The following is a 23975-nucleotide window of genomic DNA, read 5'->3' on the forward strand; positions in this document are numbered from 1 at the left end:
GGGAGAAGAGAGAGGCTGTAGCGGCTGCCTGTTGAGGGAGGAAGAGGTTGGGGGGAAGGGAGAGGAGGAGGAGGGGGAGGAGAGAGATGACATGGGGAGAGGAGGAGGGGGGATGGGGAGGAGGAGGAGAGCGCTCGAGGGACTGTCTGTCTCGGGACAGGCTGGCCAGCTGGGGCGCGGAGCCGGGAGGAGGAGGCAGCAGTAGCAGCGCTTGGAGCAGCAGCAGCAGAAACAAGTACCAGCCACACAGCGGCTCCTCCGGCCCGAGAAGCCACAGTCCCCCGGCCGCGATGGCGCTGCAAAGCCCGGCGAGCGAGGAAGCTAAGGGGCCCTGGCGGGAGGCAGACCAGGAACAGCAGGAGCGGGTGGGTAGCCCCGAGCCGGAGCCGGAGCCGGAGCCCGAGCCCGAGCCCGTGCCAGTACCCCCACCCGAGCCCCAGCCGGAGCCCCAGCCGGAGCCCCAGCCCTTACCGGACCCTGCACCACTGCCGGAGCTGGAGTTTGAGCCTGAGCCGGTGCGCGAACCCGAGCCCACGCCCACCGTGGAGACCCGCGGCACCGCGCGCGGCTTCCAGCCCCCCGAAGGTGGCTTCGGCTGGATGGTGGTCTTCGCTGCCACCTGGTGCAACGGCTCCATCTTTGGCATCCAGAACTCCTTCGGGATTCTCTACTCCATGTTGCTGCAGGAGGAAAGAGAGAAAAATCGCCAAGTGGAGTTCCAAGCAGGTGAGCGGCTCCGCGCGCCCCACCTGGCATTCTAGGCAAGGGTGTCCGCTCCGGCTGCCGCCGATCCTATACCTCCTGGTCCGAGGCACCCCTCTAGCGCGCCGCTTGGACTCCTCCCCCTTGCCCCTTGCCCGTGGCGCTGCTAGAGCGCCGGTTGCCGGGCTCTGGGCAGCCTCGGCTGTGGAGACTAGGCGCAAGAAGTCCCGGGGGTGGGACCTGGGACCTTCGTTGATCATACGCAAGGAATGAATTTTTTGCTCTGGGACATATCCAGACGCACCTTTCGGGTTTATTTAAAGTACTCTGAGCGTGTGTACTGGGGGAAAATATTTGCAGAATGTTGTGGTTTTTTTGTTTTTTGTTTTTTTTTGGGGGGGAGTGCGAAGACATGGGGAGAGGAGAGAGTTTGGAGGTTGGGAGGACTTTGAGAGAAACACTGTACCGCAGATCTCCGCAGCAGCCCCTGTTCCTGTACGGGGAGCGGAGGTGTTTTCTGTCAAAAACACTTTAGGAATCCTGGTGACTGAGCGAAGACTCTAACACATGGCAGGCGTGTGTATCTGCAGGAGAGAGAGGAAGGGAGGGAAGGAGTGCGAGTCGGGGGTGTGCGCGCGTCTATTTGCCCGCCGTGGTTACGGCCCAACCGGGCCCGGCCGTCCTCTGCCACTCTGAGGGAGCGAGCGGATCTCTGTGCCCTCTGAGCTGAACCCCAAAGCAGGCAGGGAGGCAGTCTCCGCGGTCTCCTGCCAGAGAGGCGTGAGGCGGCTGGCAGACTGGGCCCTGAGGCTCACTTCGCACCGCCCCCAATCTCAGCCTTGCCCTGCCTGGCGCCCCGCGCCTCTCCGCTATCCGCTGGGTGCCTCGTTAGTCTTTAGCCGGAATGCCGGCCTCCACCCCTCCTGCCTTCGTGTGGTGCTGACTTGGTCTTCTTCCCTAAGACAAGCAGGGCTGGGGGCATAGCTCTCGCTCTTCCGCGGCCACAGGACCACAGGCTTGTGCGCTCCTCCCGTTGAGCCCGAGCCTGCCTGTGGACTTGGAGAAGTCAAAGTAGCCATCCCGCTTTCTCAGCAAGCCGCCGGCGAAGCCCCTCAGCCGTTCTCATGAGGAGTCTCGGGAGCGAGCCGAGGGGCTTGGGATGCCGTCTTCCTCAAGGCTCACTCCCTCTTGTGGTTCCTCAGGACAGCTCCACTGGAGACCCGCCGCAAGTTTGCAGCTTAGAATACGTGGCTTTTTAAAACGCAGCTCAGAATAAGTGTTGCCCTGGGACTGAAGGGTTCCCTCCTCTCTCCACCCCCAAACACGTACTTCTGCTGCTCTTTGAGGGAGGCTGGGGATCATTTAGTGAATAGAAACCTTGAATTCTGGGGGCATCCACCTGTGGATTCCCTGAGCCCTTAGAGGGCCTCTCCTAGGCTCTCAACCAAGGACTCTCTTTTTTCTTTTTTTAGTTTGCTAGGCTGCCCTTTAAGAGGTTTTGGGACTCTTGGTGCCTCTGACCTTGTGATCCATCGGCGTTCTAGTGTGCGGGCCCCACTTGAAAGTTCAAGTGTGCGGCAATGGCTGTCCAAGGCAATCTCAGGACTGCCCAGGCTGCGTTGACGCTTGAGTGGAGGGGGTCCCTGACTGTGTGGAACAACATTTGGGCGGAAGGTCACTGTCACACTCACCCCGGGACTACATTTTCCCTGCTTTGATGCAGTTCAGGGGCTCTTGGGAAGGAAGCCAGTGTAGGGCCTCTGGCTGTTGCCTAGGTTACCTTGGAGGGCACCTGCTGAGCATTGCCTTGTGGTTAAAGGCAGGCTGTTGGCCTTCGGGGTCAGTGGCAAAGTCTGGGTAAAACTTCATGGGAGGTAATGGGGGATGGGCTGAAGCTAGGCCCTGGCTTTCATGTGATGTGAGCAGGCCTAGAGCTGGGGCCTTAGGAGTGTGTAATAAAACTTGGAAAAACCACTATTTTACCAGGAAGAGGTTCACTGCTGGGGAACAAACTTCAAAGTAGGTGATCATAGGGGACTCAGGGGGAGGGCTGGCTGAGACTTTCCGGTCAAGACCTCACAGTGCAGCTGGGAAGCGGGGGTAGCAGTGAGCTGTGCAGAGGTGTGGCTGGTGTGTGTTCTGACACAGACTAGATCCATTGAGGGGCTGGGGTTACCAGTTTAAGTTATGGTGAGTATAGGTCAGGAAAGGACAGAGAGGAATTTGGTATGTCCCCAGGGTCACAGACTACTTTGGCTTGGGTCCTTACTGTATGTGTCTTGAATTCATGAAAGTTATTTTTGATACTGGAGACTCTGGGAAACACCTCAGTTTTTATTTTAAAAAAGTCAAGAACACCCCACTACACTCCTGACTTCCTAGAAAATCTCATCCTCACCACTACCTTTCTTGAGCCCCTCAGCTTTGCCAAGCAACCATTCAGGTCCTGAGATTCCAAATGTGCCTCTGTCTCCACACACTTTCTGCAGTTTACTCAAAATTTCTCAGCTACCTATGCCACAGCACTGGTGTCTCAAAGGGATAGAATAAGCCAGTAGAAGCTTGCTAAGATGTTTGTCAGCCAGTGTTTGCCCAATAGCCATTCTGAGGAACATAGAATATACACTCCCACAGTCAAGGAGGTTGGTGCATTGTCCATTTCTATTAACGTCTGACATGGCTTGCATCTCTAGAAAGCTATGAATTTAATATTTGGAGGCACCCCACAACCCAAATTCTCTTTGGCTAGGCCTAATATCTCCACAGTCCTAAAGCTGTGCTGATTGGCTTAATGGGTATAAGGCTCTGCAGATGACTGGGACTATTGTGAGTGTGCCCCAGAGAAAGGTTGTTTTGATGTCTGGGGGCTAACTCCACATCAGAGGGGTCTCTGGTCATGTGAAAAAGCCATGGCGAGTAGAAGGGAAGTGGAATGCAGGCCATTCTAGAGCATGCAATGTTCAGTCTTTGTGAAATCTGTGGTGCATACAATTCTATGGTGGCAATGTATCTTGTCCTTTCTCTTCACCCATTTTGAAAAGGAAACCAACTTTCCCTGGGCCTTAGGCCTGGGATGACTGGCAGACAAAAGGTTCTTGAGATGGAGGCAAGTGACCAAGGTCCGATTTAGGGAAAAATGGAAAAAATCAAGAGAGAAATGAGCCTATACTTTTGTAGAGCTTGTGGGAAATTTGGGAATTCCCCCAACCCAGGCCAAGCAGCAAACAGGACATGGGCAACCCAACAATTTGGTGGAAAGTATATCATGGCTTCCTGGCATGAGAGGGAAGCATTTTGGAGGAAAGAAAGAGCAAGGTAGCATTGATTGCAGGCCTCAGGTCATTACTGGAACCCTAAAAGAGTTGGAGCTGGGGCAAGGTTAGGGTTGGGGGTCCAGAAGACAAGGCGGAACAAGTCAGAGTTTTTAACATTGTCTCCAAGCTTAGGTCTTTTTGAACGTGCTCCAGAGTAAACCCAGTACCCTGCACTTTCCACCTTGACTGCCAGTCTAGCACTGAGCCATAATATATGATGGGAGGCATCTTTTCCTGGGCAGTTTATAAGCATGACCCTTGTAGGCTCCCAGGTGAGGAGGGTGGAGCTGTGTCTCTCACCACCTGGGGAAAGGGGTAATAATGGTCAGGAAGGTTCATTATTGGGCACAAGATAGTTCAGGCTCATGGGCCACTCTGATGGAGACATAATTTTCTAGGCATGGGATAAATGATACAATCTGCCTTTGGGCAGAGTCCCAAAGATAGATGGGGCCAGGGACAGTTTAAGCTATCTTTCTCTTCCCCATTTTAGGGGCTTTCATTGCTTAGTTCAGTGTCTCACTGGGCTGACAACTAAATTGCTGACTTTGAGAGCCAGGCGTCTTTTGAGCAAATCTGCCAATGTCTTGCCTTTGGCTGAAGGCTTTTGCTTACTGTCCAGAGAAGGTTGGCTCGGAGCCTGCTATGGCGCTTTGGGTCACAGGGCCATTGGCCAGGCATCTTTCAAGTCACTCCTCTGACTCCTCTCCAACCAAGCTGGGTCCCAAACTGAGACCTTGACTCATACCGGAGGGGATGAGGAGGAGAGGTTGGGGTACTTGGAAGCCAACCAGGGGGATGCTTGTTTGAGCTGGAGTAGCCAATTGAAGTTGGATCCCTAGCTCACTGTCCAGTAGCCTCGAGTACTCATTCTAAGTCTAAATATGGATCCCAATGGGCTGGTGATCTCAGTAATACTAACTAGGCAGTGACTAGGAGCTAGAAAACTTGTGCCCCTGACTTACTCTGTGACTTTGAGCAGGCACTTTACCTCTCTGTACCTCAGTTTATCTATCTGTAAAGTGAAAGGGTTTGACTAGATAAACTTCTTAGCTCTGCTGTTCTATCCTTCTAAAATTATGTGATATTTTATTCTTTACTATTCACTTGGCATAAATTTTGACTCATTCAGACAAATGGAAACATGTTAATCTGCCTGAATGAGGGTGTGGATGGGTTGGGAGGAGATTGGGAAAGCAATGAAAAACCATGTAGACATCATTTCTCCATGTGTATTAAAAGACTATGGGGCTAACTCATATGTACTGATGTGGTTGAAAAGACCCACTTTTTTTTAACCCAGTGTGTAAAGGCAACTTCAGATCCACAATGCTTCTCCCAGAATGTCCTGCTTAGCATAGAATTGGGCCTCCAAGAGAATTCCCTCAACTTGGCCTTCTGCAGGCTAGCAGAGTAGTTCTGTATGCTGCTGTTTCCCAGCATTTGAGCCTGCTTCTAAAAAGCATTAAACTGCAAGCATTCCCTTAAGCCTCAGTTTGGACCCCTCTCCTGAAACTTAATTTTCCACAGCTCATTCTCATTTCTCAGAAATGATTAGTATGATCTTGGTTTTCTGTTACTTCAGGATAGAAGAGTAAACCAAGATTCCTAAGTGCAATACGGTGTTTTCCTTCAGGGGGCTTCAGACAGGGCATCTTTATAGCTGGCTAAGGGCTGCTGCCTTGTAGTGGGTATGAGAGGGCTGCTGCTTGCCATCCTAGAGAAGGCCATATTGAGTATCCACAATTTCTGGGCAACTTCAGCTTCACTCAGGGCTTAGCTGAGAGTGTGGCTACTGAAGTAGCAGGCACAGAGCTCTCTCTCCTTTTCCCTGAATTTATACTTGCTTTGGAAATATTTCCTGCAGTGCCATGAAGAGTAAACAAACAGATGGACTATCAACATTTACAGAAATATATAAAGGATGTCATCTGGACCTTTTGAGCAGACCAGTTTCCCAGGAGGGTATACTGCCTTTCCCATCAACATCTTTTTGTTTTATTACATTTTGAAAGAATCATTTATTCTTTTCAGATTGTGTGAAAGATGGAGTGGGATTTCCTGTTTTGAAAGGAATTATTTCACCTGGAATTGAATGAGTAAACCTTAGAGAAAAAGCTTTATTCATAAAACACACACACACACACACACACACACACACACACACACACACACACACACACATACACACTCTACACCTCAAGCCATGGATTATGAGTATTCTATCTGAAAAACATCTTTTCTCATCTCTTTACAGAATTAGGTTTAATGTAACAGAAGCTTCTGTAGGGGTTGTGGCGGACTAGTGCAAAGGGCCCAGATTGGGAAACTTGTTAGGTAAGAGTGATGGAGGGAATATGGCCAGCCTGGATTGTACCTCTTGGCATGGACTCTTTGCAACTCCCCAACAGTGGGGCTTGGAAACATTTATTGTAAGTTTCTTTCTGCTTCCATCCTCTCCTTATCCTGCATCCCTCTTGGTATTCAAAGGTTATTGGGAAGAGGGTTTAGAATACTCCAGCCCTCTCCTGGTTTAAGGGTGACAGAGGACTAAGCCTAGGGATGTCTAATCATTTGCCTTGAAGTCAAGGTACTAATGATTACTAGTGTGAAATCACTTGGCACTTATTTTGTGGGTAGGGAATGTGGCCTGCTTGGGTGGCTTGAGGAAGTACATGCTTCTTCACCCTGGAAGTCTTGTCTTTCTCTGTTCTCTTGTTTGCTTGTTTCTGGGGTTGGTAGAGGAAGGGCTAAAACTGGCTGTCCCAACCACACATTTTCTTGGCTCCTCCTATTTTCACAGTGCATTTGTAATACCTCTGCTCATACGCCATCCCTTTGCTCCCAGCATTGTTCTCTCTTCTTTCCCTCATTCAATTAGAGGAACAAATGGGGTTTGGATGTTGTACAGGCCTCACTCCAGACTGGATCTCAGGCCCATTCCCACACATCCTGTGGAAGTATCTTTTCCCTTTTCCCCTTTCTCCTCTCTTATTCTCCACTTTCTTGGGGAAGGGTGACTTCCTGTGAAGCACTCAAGAGTGTAGAAGCTATCACCTCTGGATTTTTGCAGTAAGATAGCTGCTGTGAAACCTTTTCATCATTTCCACACCTCCTTTTTTCACAGCCCCAGGACCCCAGTCAAAGAGATAGCATTGTAGCAGGTCTTACTCAATAGTATTCAACAAATGTCCTGGTCAGTTGCACCCTTCCTCTTCAAATCCTCACTATTGTTGTCCCTCAATTCCTCAGCCAACTGAACTTCCAGAGACTTCAGATGGGTTTTCAGTAGCTTCAACAGTTCTCGATAGAATAGAACTCTTCATTCTTTTTTGAGCCCCTATCATCTCTCTTCTTGCCAAAAAATACTGCAGAATTGATTGTAGAGGAGTCGAAGGGGGGAGGAGACAGACACCCATGTCCTAACTAGAGTCAAAAGTGCTTTCAGTGAGGATGGAGAGGGAGGAAGTGAAACTCCCAGGTTAGTTGCTTCCCTGCTTCCATGCAGCTAAAGGGAAAAAAGGAAAGGAAATGTCACTAAACTAGCAGTCCCCACACAGTCTCCTTGTCTAATTTATTCTGTGGATCTGTCCACCCACCTTCTTACCCAGGCTGGAAGGGTATGTGCATACACCCATGTGTCCAGACCTGTGTGTACGTGTGTATAGCTGGGTGTGTGATGTCTGTCTGGGCCAATTAGCACAGTTGCTTAAAACATGGTGCCTATGAGACTCAGGTCACAAGTTCAGTCACTTGTTTAGGTAACTGAGCTTCTCACAAAGAAAAGAACTCTTCTTCTGTTCATCACCCATGCCCCTCATGTGGGGTTGCCACTGATCCCAAGAGGACTGGGTAAAAGTAGGGAGATGACTCCCTATAAGCTTTCCCTATTATGGGGAAAAGACACAAAGCATACAGCCTAGTGATAGCTGCTCTTCCACAGTGTTATTTCTTTGACATTTAACTTCTTACTTCCATCAAGCACCCTAATAGTAATAATAATAGTAATAATAACAATAGAAATTGCTAACATTTATTTAGCATTTAGCAATTAATTCTGTGCTAGGCATTATGTTAAGCACTTTACATGTACCAACCCATTTAAATTCTGAACAACTCTATGAGGTAGGTACTATTATTTCCTCCATTTCACAGATAAAGAGAAAGATGCACAGAAGTTAAGTAGCTTGCTTAGCTCATATAGCAAATAATAGCAGAGCCAAGATTTGAACCCAGAGAGTATGAGACCAGAACTCCTGCCTTTAGATATCACCTAATACATACTAAAGATGGGAGGAGCACAGCTACCAAGGAAGTCTGCTGCAGAGTTTTCCATTCCTGTAGCCTCAGGGCATCCTTATGACTAAGGGATAAAAAGAGAGGACCAAGAAAGGGTTTAGTAAACAAAAGTCTCACAGTCTTGTGATACATGACATACTCTTCTAACCACCCGTCTTACTCTACCCAGAGTCATGGTCCTTGGGTCCAAAACAGGGCCAGAGAAACCATCTCTTTTTAGTTGGTTAGCCTGAATAAGTCATATAACCTTTCAAGCCTTCAGTGTTCTCATCTTCATGGTGAGATTGACAGTATTTACTTTTATAGGACTATGAAGGGTCACATGAGATTCTGTATGTGAAAGACATTTGTAAATTGTGAAGGGGTTGGTATTATTATTATCATCAACATCATCATCATCATCATCCAGTAACCTTTTCCAGCTCCTAGAAAGTGAGTTGCTATACCTTTCTCTAAATATTTCTGGAAGAGGAATCAACCTCTCCTCCCCACCTTCCACCTCCCCACGCCATCTCTTCCCCATCTCTCCTCTGTATTCTTCTGCAGTTTTACCCGGGTATCCTGTAGCTAAGGACTGGCCATGTTTTCTTTGTTCCTCAATTCTCTAGGAGCCCAGGGAGAGGAGGGGCCAGATCCCAGGTCATATACATTCAAGGAAACAAGGCATGTTGAAATATTTACAGCTCTTGGCAGGAGCTCACAAACCTCCCTTTGAGTCAAGGACTGAGTTTTTAAATAGGAATTGCTGCACATTGGGGGCAGATGGTGGGTGGAGTTAGGGTGTCACTTCCTCCCGAGGGTCTCTCACAGGGGCTCTGTTCTCCTGCAGGTAGTGAAAAGAAGGAAAGGGATATTTAGGGTCAGAAGGTCTGGGCCAGGGGACATTAAGCAAAGAAGGGGCCTTGCTCCTTTGTATTCAGTTTCGGAGTGGGCCAATTTCCTTATGTTCTAAACAGGATAGCCCCCGAGAACAGAGGCCACAGAAAGCCAGAGGCCTGGAGGAGGACTGCAACAGCAGATTTTTTGGTTTTGTTTTTTTAATTTTTATGGGAGTATAGTTGCTTTAAAACTGTTAGTTTCTGCTGTACAGCAAAGTGAATCAGCTATATGTATACATACATCCCCTCTTTTTTGGATTTCCTTCCCATTTAGATCAGCAGAGAGCACTAGGTAGAGTTCCCTGTGCTATACACTAGGTTATCATTTATCTATTTTATACATAGTATCAATAGTATATATGTGTCGGTCACAATCTTCCAATTCACCCCCCCACTTTGTATCTATTTCTGCTTTGTAAATAAGATTGTCTATACCAATTTTTTCAGATTTCACATATATGCGTTAATATATGGTATTTGTTTTTCTCTTTCTGATTTACTTCACTCTGTATGACAGCCTCTAGGTCCATTCATGTCTCTACAAATGACCCAATTTCATTCCTTTTTATGGCTGAGGAATATTCCATTGTATATATGTATACCACATCTTCTTTATCCATTTCTCTGTTGATGGACATTTAGTTTTCTCCCATGTCCCGGTTATTGTAAATAGTGCTGCAATGAACACTGGCTGCATGTATCTTCTTGAATTCTGTTTTTCTAAGGGTATATGCCCAGTAGTGGGATTGCTGGGTCACATGGTAGTTATATTTTTAGCTTTTTAAGGAACCTCCATACTGCTTTCCATAGTAGCTCTATCAATTTACATTCCCACCAAGAGTGCAAGAGGGTTCCCTTTTCTGCACACCCTCTCCAGCATTTGTTGTTTGTAGATTTTGTGATGATGGCCATTCTGACTGGGGTGAGGTGATATCTCATTGTGGTTTTGATTTGCATTTCTCTAATAATTAGTGATATTGAGCATTTCTTCATCTGTTCGTTGGCCACCTGTATGTCTTCCTTAGAGAAATGTCTATTTAGGTCGTCCACCCATTCTTGGATTGGGTTGTTTGTATTTTTGATATTGAGCTGCATGAGCTGTTTGTATATTTGGGAGATTAATCCTTTTTCAGTTGCTTCGTTTGCAAATATTTTCTCCCATCCTGAGGGTTGTCATTTTGTCTTTTTCATGGTTTCCTTTGCTGTGAAAAAGCTTTAAGTTTAATTAGGTCCCATTTCTTTATTTTTGTTTTTATTCTCATTACTCTAGGAGGTGGGTCAAAAAAAAATCTTGCTGCAATTTATATCAAAGAGTGTTCTGCCTATGTTTTGCTCTAAGAGTTTTATAGTGTCTGGACTTATATTTAGGTCTTTAATCCATTTTGAGTTTATTTTTGTGTATAGTATTAGGGAGTGTTCTAATTTCATTCTTTTACATGTAGCTGCCCAGTTTTCCCAGCACCACTTTTTTTTTTTTTACATCTTTATTGGAGTATAATTGGTTTACAATGGTGTGTTAGTTTCTGCTTTATAACAAAGTGAATCAGTTATACATATACATATGTTCCCATATCTCTTCCCTCTTGCATTTCCCTCCCTCCCACCCTCCCAATCCCACCCCTCTAGGTGGTCACAAAGCACCGAGCTGATCTCCCTGTGCTATGCGGCTGCTTCCCACTAGCTATCTATTTTACGTTTGGTAGTGTATATATATCCATGCCACTCTCTTGCTTTGCCACAGCTTACCCTCCCTCCTCCCCATTTCCTCAAGTCCATTCTCTAGTAGGTCTGTGTCTTTATTCCTGTCTTACCCCTAGGTTCTTCATGACATTTTTTTTGTTAAGTTCCATATATATGTGTTAGCATATGGTATTTGTCTTTCTCTTTCTGACTTACTTCACTTTGTATGACAGACTCTAGGTTCATCCACCTCATTACAAATAGCTCAATTTCATTTCTTTTTAAGGCTGAGTAATATTCCATTGTATATATGTGCCACATCTTCTATATCCATTCATCCAATGATGGGCACTTAGGTTGTTTCCATCTCCTGGCTATTGTAAATAGAGCTGCAATGAACATTGTGGTACATGACTCTTTTTGAATTATGGTTTTCTCAGGGTATATGCCCAGTAGAGGGATTGCTGGATCATATGGTAGTTCTGTTTGTAGTTTTTTTAAGAAATCTCCATACTGTTCTCCATAGTGGCTGTACCAATTCACATTCCCACCAGCAGTGCAAGAGTGTTCCCTTTTCCCCACACCCTCTCCACATTTATTGTTTCTAGATTTTTTGATGATGGCCATTTGGACTGGTGTGAGATGATATCTCATTGTAGTTTTTTTTTTTTTTTTTTTTCCGGTACGCAGGCCTCTCACTGCTGTGGCCTCTCCCGCTGCGGAGCTCAGGCTCTGGACGTGCAGGCTCAGCGGCCATGGCTCACGGGCCCAGCCGCTCCACGGCATGTGGGATCCTCCCAGACTGGGGCATGAACCCATGTCCCCTGCATCGGCAGGCGGACTCTCAACCACTGCGCCACCAGGGAAGCCCCCTCATTGTAGCTTTGATTTGCGTTTCTCTAATGATTAATGATGTTGAGCATTCTTTCATGTGTTTGTTGGCAGTCTGTATATCTTCTTTGGAGAAATGTCTATTTAGGTCTTCTGCCCATTTTTGGATTGGGTTGTTTGTTTTTTTGTTATTGAGCTGCATGAGCTGTTTGCACATTTTGGAGATTAATCTTTGTCAGTTGTTTCTTTTGCAAATATTTCTCCCATACTGAGGGCTGTCTTTTCATGTTGTTTATGGTTTCCTTTGCTGTGCAAAAGCTTTGAAGTTTCATTAGATCCCATTTGTTTATTTTTGTTTTTATTTCCATTTCTCTAGGAGGTGGGTCAAAAAGGATCTTGCTGTGATTTATGTCATAGAGTGTTCTGCCTATGTTTTCCTCGAAGAGTTTGATAGTTTCTGGCCTTACATTTAGGTCTTTAATCCATTTTGAGCTTATTTTTGTGTATGGTGTTAGGGAGTGATCTAATCTCATACTTTTACATATACCTGTCCAGTTTTCCCAGCACCACCTATTGAAGAGGCTGTCCTTTCTCCACTGTACATTCCTGCCTCCTTTATCAAAGATAAGGTGACCATATGTGCGTGGGTTTATCTCTGGGCTTTCTATCCTGTTCCATTGATCTATGTTTCTGTTTTTGTTCTAGTACCATACTGTCTTGATTACTGTAGCTTTGTAGTATAGTCTGAAGTTAAGGAGTCTGATTCCTCCAGCTCCGTTTTTTGTTCTCAAGATTGCTTTGGCTATTCGGGGTCTTTTGTGTTTCCATACAAATTGTTAAATTTTTTGTTCTAGTTCTGTGAAAAATGCCAGTGGTAGTTTGATAGGGATTGCATTGAATAGCACCACTTATTGAAGAGGTTGTCTTTGCTCCATTATGTATTCTTGCCTCCCGTGTCATAGATTAGGTGACCATACATGCGTGGGTTTATCTCTGGACTTTCTATCCTCTTGCATTGATCTGTATTTCTGTTTTTGTGTCAGTACCATAGTGTCTTGATTACTCTAGTTCTGTAGTATAGTCTGAAGTCAGGGAGGCTGATTCCTCCAGCTCTTTTTCTTTTTATTCTCAAGATTGCTTTTGCTATACGAGGTCTTTTGTGTTTCCATACAAATTGTAAAATTTTTTTCTATTTCTGTGAAAAATGCCATTGGCAATTTGATAGGGATTGCATTGAATCTGTAGATTGCTTTGGTTAATATAGTCATTTTCACAATATTGATTTTTCCAATCCAAGAACATTGTATAACTTTCCATCTGTTTGTGTCGTCTTTGATTTCTTTCATCAGTATCTTATATTTTTCTGCATATATGCCTTTTGCCTCCTTAGGTAGGTTTATTCCTAGGCAGTTTATTCTTTTCATTGCAATGGTAAATGGGATTGTTTCCTTAATTTATGTTTCTGATCTTTTGTTTTTAGTGTATAGGATTGCAAGAGATTCTGTGTATTAATTTTGTATCCTTCAACTTTACCAGATTCATTGATGAGCTTTAGTAATTTTCTGGTGGCATCTTTAGGATTTTCTATGTATAGTATCATGTCATCTCCAAACAGTGACAATTGTACTTCTTCTTTGCCAATTTGGATTCCTTTTCTTTCTTTTTCTTCTCTAATTACCATGTCTAGGACTTCCTAAACTATGTTGAATAATAGTGGCAAAAGTAGGGACCCTTGTCTTGTTCCCGATTTTAGAGGAAATGCTTTCAGTTTTTCACCATTGAGAATAATGTTTGCTGTGGGTTTGTCATATATAGCGTTTATTATGTTGAGGTAGGTTTCCTGTATGCCCACTTTCTGGAGAGTTTTTATCATAAATTGGTGTTGAATGTTGTCAAAAGCTTTTTCTGCATCTATTGAGATGATCATATGGTTTTTGTTCTTCAGTTTGTTAGTATGGTGTATCACACTGATTTATTTGCAAATATTAAAAATTCCTTGCATCCCTGAGATAAATACCATTTGATCATGGTGTATGATCCTTTTAATGTGTTGTTGGATTCTCTTTGCTAGTGTTATGTTGAGAGTTTTTGCATCTATGTTCATCAGTGCAATTGGCCTGTAATTTTCTTTTTTGCGGATATCTTTGTCTGGTTCTAGTATCAGGGTGATGGTGGCCTTGTAGAATGAGTTTGGGAATGTTCCTCCCTCTGCAATTTTTTGGAAGAGATTGAGAAGGATAGGTGTTAGCTCTTCTCTAAACATTTGATAAAATTCGCTGGTGAAGCCCTCTGGTCCTGGACTTCTGTTTGTTGGAAGGTTTCTAATCACAGTTTCAATTTCATTACTTGTGATTGGTCTGTTCATATTCTCTATTTCTTCCTGGTTCAGTATTTGAAGGTTGTGATTTTCTAAGAATTTGTCCATTTCTCCCAGGTTGTCCATTTTATTGGCATATAGTCACCCGTAAGGGTCTCTTATGATCCTTTGTAGTCAGTTGTAACTTCTTTTTCGTTTCTAATTTCGTTTCTAATTTCATTTAGTTTCATTTCTAATTTTATTGAAATTAAAATCTCCCTTTTTGTCTTGATGAGTCTAGCTAAAGGTTTATCAATTTTGTGTATCTTCTCAAAGACCCAGCTTTTAGTTTTATTGATCTTTGCTTCTATTTCATTTATTTCTGCTATGATCTTTATGATTTCTTTCCTTCTAACAACTTTGGGTTTTGTTTGGTCTTCTTTCTCTAGTTGCTTTAGGTTTAAGGTTAGGTTATTTTTTTGAGATTTTTCTTGTTTCTTGAGGTAGGATTGTATTGGTTTAAACTTCCTTCTTAGGACTGCTTTTACTGCATCCTATAGGTTTCAGGTTGTCATGTTTTCATTGTCATTTGTTTCTAGGTATTTTTTGATTTCCTCTTTGATAGCTTCAGTGAGCTCTTCATTATTTAGTAATTTATTGTTTAGCCTCCATGTGTTTGTGTTTTCTACAGTTTTTTTTCCTGTAATTGATTTCTAGTCTCATAACATTGTGGTTGGAAAAGATGCTTGATATGATTTCAATTTTCTTAAATTACTGATGCTTGCTTTGAGACCCAAGATGTGATCTACCCTGTAGAATGTTCCATGCGCACTTGAGAAGAAACTGTATTCTGCTGCTTTGGGATAGAATGTCCCAGAAATATCAATTAAGTCTATCTTGTCTAATGTGTCATTTAAGGCTTGTGTTTCCTTATTAATTTTCTGTCTGCATGATCTATCCATTGGTGTAATTGGAGAGTTAAAGTCCCCCACTATTATTGTGATACTGTCAAATTCTCCTTTTATGGCTATTAGCATTTGCCTTATGTATTGAGGTGCACCTATGTTGGGTGCATAAATATTTACCATTTTTATATCTTCTTCTTGGATTGATCCCTTGTTCATTATGTAATGTCCTTCCTTGTCTCTTTATTTTGAAGTCTATTTTGTCTGATATGAGTATTGCTACTCCAACTCTCTTTTGATTTCCACTTGCATGGAATATCTTTTTCCATCCCCTCACTTTCAGTCTATATGTGTTCCCAGGTCTGAAGTGGGTCTCTTATATACAACATATATACAGGTCTTGTTTTTGTATCCATTAAGCCAGTCTGTGCCTTTTGGTTGGAGCCTTTAATCCATTTACATTTAAGGTAATTATTGATATGTTTGTTCCTATTACCATTTTCTTAATTGTTTTGGGTTTCTTTTTGTAGGTCTTTTTTTCACTTGTGTTTCCTGACTAGAGAAGTTCTTTAAGCATTTGTTGCAAAGCTGGTCTGGTGGTGCTGTATTCTCTTAGCTTTTGCTTGTTTGTAAAACTTTTGATTTCTCCATTGAATCTGAATGAGATCCTTGCTGGTAGAGTAATCTTGGTTGTAGATTTTTCCTTTCCATCACTTTAAATATATCCTGCCCTTCCTCTGGCCTGAAGAGTTTCTGCTGAAAGATCAGCTGATAACGTTCTGGGTGTTCCCTTGTATGTTATATGTTGGTTTCCCTTGCTTCTTTTAATATTTTTTCTTTGTATTTAATCTTTGATAGTTTGATTAATATGTGTCTCAGTGGGCTTCCCTGGTGGCGCAGTGATTGGGAGCCTGCCTGCCGATGCGGGGGGCGCGGGTTTGTGCCCCGGTCCGGGAGGATCTCGCGTGCCGTGGAGCGGCTGGGCCCATGAGCCGTGGCTGCTGGGCCTGCGCATCTGGAGCCTGTGCTCCACAACGGGAGAGGCCGCGGCAGTGAGAGGCCCGCATACTGCAAAAAAAAAAAAAAAAAAAAAATTGTGTCTCAGCATGTTTCTCCTTGGGTTTATCTTGTACGGGACTCTCTGCACTTCCTGGACTTGACTTACTATTTCTTTTCCCATGTTAGGGAAGTTTTCAAGTATAATCTCTTCAAGTATTTTGTCAGACCCTTTCTATTTTTCTTTTTTTTCTGGAACCCCTATAATTTCAATGTTGGTGTGTTTAATGTTGTCCCAGAGGTCTCTGAGACTGTCCTCAATCCTTTTCATTCTGCATTTTTTATTCTGCTCTGTGGCAGTGATTTCCACCATTCTATCTTCCAACTCACTTATCTGTTCTTCTGACTCAGTTATTCTGCTATTGATTCCTTCTAGTGTATTTTTTAAACATCTTTATTGGATTTTAATTGCTTTCCAATATTGCATTAGTTTCTGCTGTATAAAAAAGTGAATCAGCTACATGTATACATATATCCCCATATAACCTCCCTCTTGTGTCTCCCTCCCATCCTCCCTATCCCACCCCTCTAGGTGGTCATAAGGCACCGAGCTGATCTCCCTGTGCTATGCAGCTGCTTCCCACTAGTTATCTATTTTACATTTGGTAGTGTATATATGTACATGCCACTCTCTCACTTCGTCCCAGCTTACCCTTCCCCCTCCCTGTGTCCTCAAGTCCATGCTCTAGTAGGTCTGCGTCTTTATTCCTGTCCTGCCCCTAGGTTCTTCATAACCTTGTTTTTTTCTTTAGATTCCATATATATGTGTTAGCATATGGTATTCGTTTTTCTCTTTCTGACTTACTTCACTCTGTATGACAGACTCTAGGTCCATCCAACTCACTACAAATAACTCAATTTCGTTTCTTTTTATGGCTGAGTAATATTCCATTATATATATGTGCCACATCTTCTTTATCCATTCATCTGTCAGTGGACACTTAGGTTGCTTCTATGTCCTGAGTATTGTAAATAGAGCTGCAATGAACATTGTGGTGGTACATGACTCTTTTTGAATTATGGTTTTCTCAGGGTATTTGCCCAGGACTGGGATTGCAGGTCATATGGTAGTTCTATTTTTAGCTTTTTAAGGAACCTCCATACTGTTCTGCATAGTGGCTGTATCAATTTTCATTCCCACCACCAGTGCAAGAGAGTTCCCAATTCTGCACACCCTCTCCAGCATTTATTGTTTGTAGATTTTTTGATGATAGCCATTCTGACCAGTGTGAGGTGATACCTCATTATAGTTTTGACTTGCATTTCTGTAATGATTAGTGATGTTGAGCATCCTTTCATGTGTTTGTTGGCAACCTGTATATCTTCTTTGGAGAAATGTCTATTTAGGTCTTCTGCCCATATTTGGATTGGGTTGTTTGTTTTTTTGATATTGGGCTGCATGAGCTGCTTGTATATTTTGGAGATTAATCCTTTTTCAGTTGTTTCATTTGCAAATATCTTGTGTCACAAATGAAGCCATGGTAAATTTAAGGAAATTGAAATTGTATCAAGTACCTTTTCTGACCACAACACTATGAGAATAGATATCAATTGCAGGAAAAAACTAAAAAATACAAACACATGGAGGCTAAACAATATGCTACTAAATAACCAAGAGATCACTGAAGAAATCAATACGGAAATGAAAAAATGCCTAGAAACAAATGACAAGGAAAACACGATGACCCAAAACCTATGGATGCAACAAAAGCAGTTCTCAGAGGGAAGTCTATAACAATACAATCCTACCTCAAGAAATAAGAAAAATCTCAAATAAACAACCTAACCTTACACCTAAAGCAATTAGAGACAGAAAAAGAAGCAACCAAACAAAAAATCCAAAGTTAGCAGAAGGAAAGAAATCATAGATCAGATCAGAAATAAATGAAAAACAAATGAAACAATAGCAAAGATTAATAAAACTAAAAGACTGTTTCCTTGAGAAGATAAACAAAATTCATAAACCATTAGCCAGACTCATCAAGAAAGAAAGGGAGAAGACTCAAATCAACAGAATTAGTTATGAAAAAGGAGAAATAACAGCTGACACTGCAGAAGTACAAAGGATCGTGAGAGATTACTGCAAGCAACTATATGCCAATATAATGGACAACCTGGAAGAAATGGACAAATTCTTAGAAAATCACAACCTTCCAAGACTGAACCAGAAAGAAATAGAAAATATTAACAGACCAATCACAAGTACTGATATTGAAACTGTGATTAAAAATCTTCCAACAAACAAAAGCCCAGGACCAGATGGCTTCACAGGTCAATTCTATCAAACATTTAGAGAAGAGCTAACACCTGTCCTTCTCAAACTCTTCCAAAATATAACAGAGGGAGGAACACTCCCAAACTCATTCTATGAGGCCACCATCACCCTGATACCAAAACCAGACAAAGATGTCACAAAAAAGAAAACTACAGGCCAATATCACTGATGAACATAGATGTGAATATCCTCAGCAAAATATTACCAAACAGAATCCAACAACACATTAAAAGGATCATACACCATGATCAAGTGGGGTTTATCCCAGGAATGCAAGGATTCTTCAATCTACACAAATCAATCAATGTGATACACCATATTAACAAATTGAAGGAGAAAAACCGTATGATCATCTCAATAAATGCAGAAAAAGCTGCTGACAAAATTCAACACCCATTTATGATAAAAACTCTCCAGAAAGTGAGCATAGAGGGAACCTACCTCAACATAATAAAGGCCATATATGACAGACCCACAGCCAACATCGTTCTCAATGGTGGAAAACTGAAACCATTTCCTCTAAGATCAGGAACAAGACAAGGTTGCCCACTCTCACCACTCTTACTCAACTTAGTTTTGGAAGTTTTAGCCTCAGCAATCAGAGAATAGAAGGAAATAAAAGAAATCCAAATCAGAAAGGAAGAAATAAAACTGTCACTGTTTGCAGATGACATGATTCTATACATAGAGAATCCTAAACATGCTACCAGAAAACTACTAGAGCTAATCAATGAATTTGGTAGAGTAGCAGGATACAAAATTAATGCAGAGAAATCTCTTGCAGTCCTGTACACTAAGGATGAAAAGTCTGAAAGAGAAATTAAGGAAACATTCCCATTTACCTTTGCAACAAAAAGAATAAAATACCAAGGAATAAACCTACCTAAGGAGACAAAAGACCTGTATGCAGAAAACTATAAGATACTGATGAAGGAAATTAAAGATGATACAAACATTTGGAGAGACATACCATGTTTTTGGATTGGAAGAATCAACATTGTGAAAATGACTATAGTACTTAAAGAAATCTACACACTCAGTGCAATCCCAATCAAACTATCAATGGCATTTTTCACAGAAGTAGAGCAAAAAATTTCACAATTTGTATGGAAACACAAAAGACCCCAAATAGACAAAGGAATCTTGAGAAAGAAAAATGGAGCTGGAGGAATCAGGCTCCCTGAGTTCATACTATACTACAAAGCTACAGTAATCAAGACAGTATGGTACTGACACAAAAACTGAAACATAGATCAGTGGAATAGGATAGAAACCCAGAGATAAATCCATTCACATATGGTCACCTTATCTTTTATAAAGGAGGCAACAATATACAATGGAGAAAGTATAGTTTGTTCAACAAGTGGTGTTGGGAAAACTGGACAGCTACATATAAAAGAATGAAATTAGAGCACTCCCTAACACCATACACAAAAATAAGCTCAAAATGGATTAAAGATCTAAATGTAAGGACAGAAACTGTCAAACTCTTAGAGGAAAACATAGGAAGAACACTCTATGACATAAACCACAGCAAGATCCTTTTTGACCCACCTCCTAGAGAAATGGAAATAAAAACAAAAATAAACAAATGGGACCTAATGAAACTTCAAAGCTTTTGCACAGCAAAGGAAACCTTAAGACAGTGCTTTTGGTGTGTTTTTTTTTAGTCTCTAATTTTTTTTAAATTTAATTAATTAATTAATTTATTTTTGACTGTGTTGGGTGTTCGTTGCTGCACGTGGGCTTTCTCTAGTTGCAGCGAGCAGGGGCTACTCTTCGTTGCGGTGCATGGGCTTCTCATTGCAGTGGCTTCCCTCATTGTGGATCACGAGCTCTAGGCGCGTGCGCTTCAGTAGTTGTGGCACATGGGCTCAGTAGTTGTGGCTCACAAGCTCTAGAGCACAGGCTCAGTAGTTGTGGCACACGAGGTTAGTTGCTCCGCGGCATGTGGGATCTTCCTGGGCCAGAGATCGAACCCGTGTCCCCTGCATTGACAGGTGGATTCTTAACCACTGTACCACCAGGGAAGCCCTTTGGTGTATTTTTAATTTTATTTATTGTGTTGTTCATCACAGTTTGTTCTTTAGTTCTTCTAGGTCCTCATTAAACGTTTCTTCTGTTTTCTCCATTCTATTTCCAAGATTTTGGATCATCTGTACTGTCATTACTCTGAATTCTTTTTTAGGTCGACTGTGTATTTCCTCTTTATTTATTTGGTCTTACGGGTTTTTACCTCGCTCCTTCGTCTGCAACATATTTCTCTGTCTTCTCATTTTGTCTAACTTTCTGTGTTTGAGGTCTCCTCTCTGCAGGCTGTAGGTCATAATTCCTCTTGCTTCTGGTGTCTGCCCCCCTTGGATTAGGTTGTTCCAGTGGCTTGTGTAGGCTTCCTGGTGGGAGGGACTGGTGCCTACAGTTTGGTGTGTGGTGCTGGACCTTTGGCCTCTTATGGGCACAGCTGCATCAGGTTGTGTGTCTTGGGGTGTCTGTGGGCTTAATATGATGTTAGGCAGCCTGTCTGCTGATTGTTGGGTTTGTGTTCTTGTCTTGCTTGTTATTTGGCGTGTGTCATTCAGCACTGAAGCCTGCAGGCAGTTGAGTGGAACTGGGTCTTGGGGTTGAGATGGAGACCTCTGGGAGAGTTCTCACTGATTAACATTCCCTGGAGTCAGGAATTCTCTGGTGTTCCAGTATCCTGGACTCGGCACTCCTACCCCAGAGGCTCAAGCCCAACCTCTGGCCTGGGAACCAAAACCCCACAAGCCACACAGCTTGGCAGAAACGGCAAAAAAAAGAAAAGCGAAAAAAGGGCACGATGTAAAACAGACATACGAAACCCAACACAATAGCAAAGACAAAATCAAGCAAACAGTGACAACAACAATTAAAAATAGACAATCAAATGAACAGACAAACAGAACCCCAGACAAAGGTAAAAGCAAAACCTAACAAACAGAAACAGACAAACAAAAAAACAAACACACACACACACACACAAGATAAGAAACAAAAACAGAGAAAACAAAAAACAAGAGAATAACCAGACAAACAAAAGAATCCCAAAATGAAATCAAACAATTAAAAACAAAACTAACAAAAACAAAAAATAAAAAACAAAAGCACAATGGCAACTGAAGGAAACAGCAAAGAAAACAGTACAAACACACAAAAAATATTTAAAAAATATTTTAAAAAGGTAAGAACAGATAGAACAAAGGAGAAAAAGGTAAAAACAAAATAGAACAAAGGAAATTTAAAAAAACAAGGAAAAAACACAGAAGAACAAAAGAAGCAACATAGGCATAGAAATATAAAAAAATATAAAATATATAAAAATTTAAAAAACTAAATGAAACTTAAAAAAATAATAAAAAACAACAACAGAACAAGACGAAATAGTAATAATTATATTTTCCTGCGGTTTCAGCTGTCAATGTCCTTGCCCCACACTGTGAGTCACAGTCAACCTCCACCTCCCCAGGAAGCCCTCCAAAACCTCTAGGTAGGTCTCTGGTCCCTTTGTGGGCCCTGTGGGGGCAGCTCAGACTCTGACCTGGCATAACTCCTGCATGTACTAGTCCCCAAAGTCCATAGCTGCTAGAGCTAGACTGGTTTCAGTTTTGCAACCACTCGTTGTCCATTCAGATATTCCATAGATGCAAGATATTACCAAGCCGATTGTGGGGATTTAATCTGCAGCTTGTGCTACTGCATGGAAAGTTTTTTGTTCCTCTTCCTAGTCGCCCCACCCTGGGGCTCAGCTATGGCTCCACCTCTGCGTGTGGGCCACCCACTGGACTCTGCTCCTGAGGCTGTCCTGGAGCACTCAGATCTGCCCTGGTGAGGACAGGGCACAGAGGTGGCATGAAATGCCTGGGTCGTGGGGGCCCTGGCAGCAACAGGTGTGTGGGGAAGCCGGTGACCATGGGCATGAGAGATCTGGCCTTAGTGGGAGCCTTTCCTAGCGCCTGACATCAGGTGTGAGAAGGTCAGCCCTGGTGGGGACTTTTCTCAGTGCCTGGTGGCAGGCGTGAGAAAGTTAGCCCTGGTGGGGGCTTTTCCTAGCACCTGGCAGGGCTGGAGGCTGGCACGTGGGGAGAGAGAGGTTGCAATGGCGGCTCCACCCCCTGCGTATCACTCAACAGTGGCGCCTTGCTTCTGTGGCAGTCTGGGTTTCCTCCACAAGCATTCCTAGTTATGGATTTCCTCCCTCTGGTCCACTCAGGCTGTCTCCTCACAGCCAACTGCAGTCCTCCCTCGGGTTTGCTCTCCAATTCCCATGTTCCAGCTCTCAGCCCCTGTGTGCACTGGTGGACACACGTTCCAGTCTGGGGTGCACAGGGCTGTGGCATGGACTGTCTGTGTAGGTCTTACTCTGTCCTGTCTGCCACAGACTGGCCATTTCATCCTCCTCTTACAGCCTCAGATGCTCCCCTTCTGTCCCGACTGATTTCCCCGTTGGTGAGGGGGCTTCCCCAGATGTGGGAACCTCTCCTCTGTTTCAGCTCCCCCCGAGGGGTGCAGATCCCTTACTGCTTCCTCTCTTCTTCTTTCTTCCTTCTTTCTTTTGTCCTGCCTGGTTATGCGAGAATCTTTATTGTCCTTTCCATTGTCCAAGGTCTTCTGCTAGTGTTCAGCCGGTGTTCTGTGAGAATTGTTCCATCTGTAGATGTATTCTTGATGCATTTGTGTTAAGATGACCTTCATGTCCTCCTACTCCTCCTCCATCTTGGTTTCTTTGCAATAACAATTTTGAGCAGCATTTCAGTGAACACTTATGGAGCCTCCATTAATACCATTTAGTAGACAAATGTTTATACCATTTCACAATGAAAATGTTTTTCTTTCTTGTTGTAAACAACAAAACAAAATCCCCAAGTCCTTCTTTGAGACTAATATTTCAAATATACTAGGACATACCATCTTGACTTTCAGTTATTTAAATGTGTGAACTGGAAGGCGTTTTAGAGACTACCTATTCCTAACCATTTGGTTCCCATTTTACAGGGAGAGAACTGAGATCTGGAAAGATGTAACCTCAATCAGTATTATAGGTAGATGATTGTAGTGAAGGTTGGTTTATAAGAGGAGTTGGGGAATGGGTGTAAGGGGTGGGACTTCTGGCACCTTGGGGGTTCCCCAGTTCAATAACTGGCATCCTGCCCCCTTCATCTTTCCCTGAACTTTTCTATAGTTAATCCCCAGGCATTACTTTGCGGAAAGAGATTGTATTGTGTTGTAATAAATGTAATTTTATTTATTTAATCTGAGACAGAATTCAAGAGGTATGATGGTAAAAAAGTGTCTGTCCTACACTATCTTGTGCCTGCCTTGTTCCCCTCCCTAGAGGCCACCAGTGTTATCTGGGGTGTCCTTCCAGAGATATTCTGTATATGTATAAGCATTTGTGTATGTGTGTATACATCCTATTTTAAAAACACAATGGTAGCCTTTAATTCACATTATCCTCCACCTTGCCTTTTATACTTCAAAATATATCTTGGGTATTATTACACATTAAGTGCATAAAATCCTCACTCTTTTTTTATAACTGCACAGTATTCCATTATATGGGTATGTCATAATTTATTCATTCAGCACTTTGCTAATAAGCATTCAAGCTGTAACCAATCTTTGAATATAGGCTTTGGAATCAAACAGCACTAGATTCAAATACTCACCATATGGCTGGCCTTGACAAAGGTTTTAACTTCTTGAAGTCTGAGTTTTCTCATG

The 23975-nt window shown here is 42.9% G+C and overlaps 1 protein-coding gene across 1 annotated transcript in view; it reads left to right on the forward strand.

Annotated features, from left to right (window-relative positions):
- Positions 1–275: 275 nt before the first annotated feature.
- SLC16A2 (solute carrier family 16 member 2) overlaps positions 276–23975 on the forward strand; it is a 116347-nt gene continuing 92647 nt past the window's right edge. Inside the window, exon 1 of the mRNA XM_082681345.1 lies at positions 276–726. Coding sequence (XP_082537471.1) covers positions 291–726 — 436 coding nt within the window. The 5' untranslated portion in view covers positions 276–290. The remainder of the gene's footprint in view (positions 727–23975) is intronic.

This window comes from Grampus griseus (assembly GCF_964374135.1).
Source record: "Grampus griseus genome assembly, chromosome: X".
Lineage (NCBI taxonomy): Eukaryota > Metazoa > Chordata > Mammalia > Artiodactyla > Delphinidae > Grampus > Grampus griseus.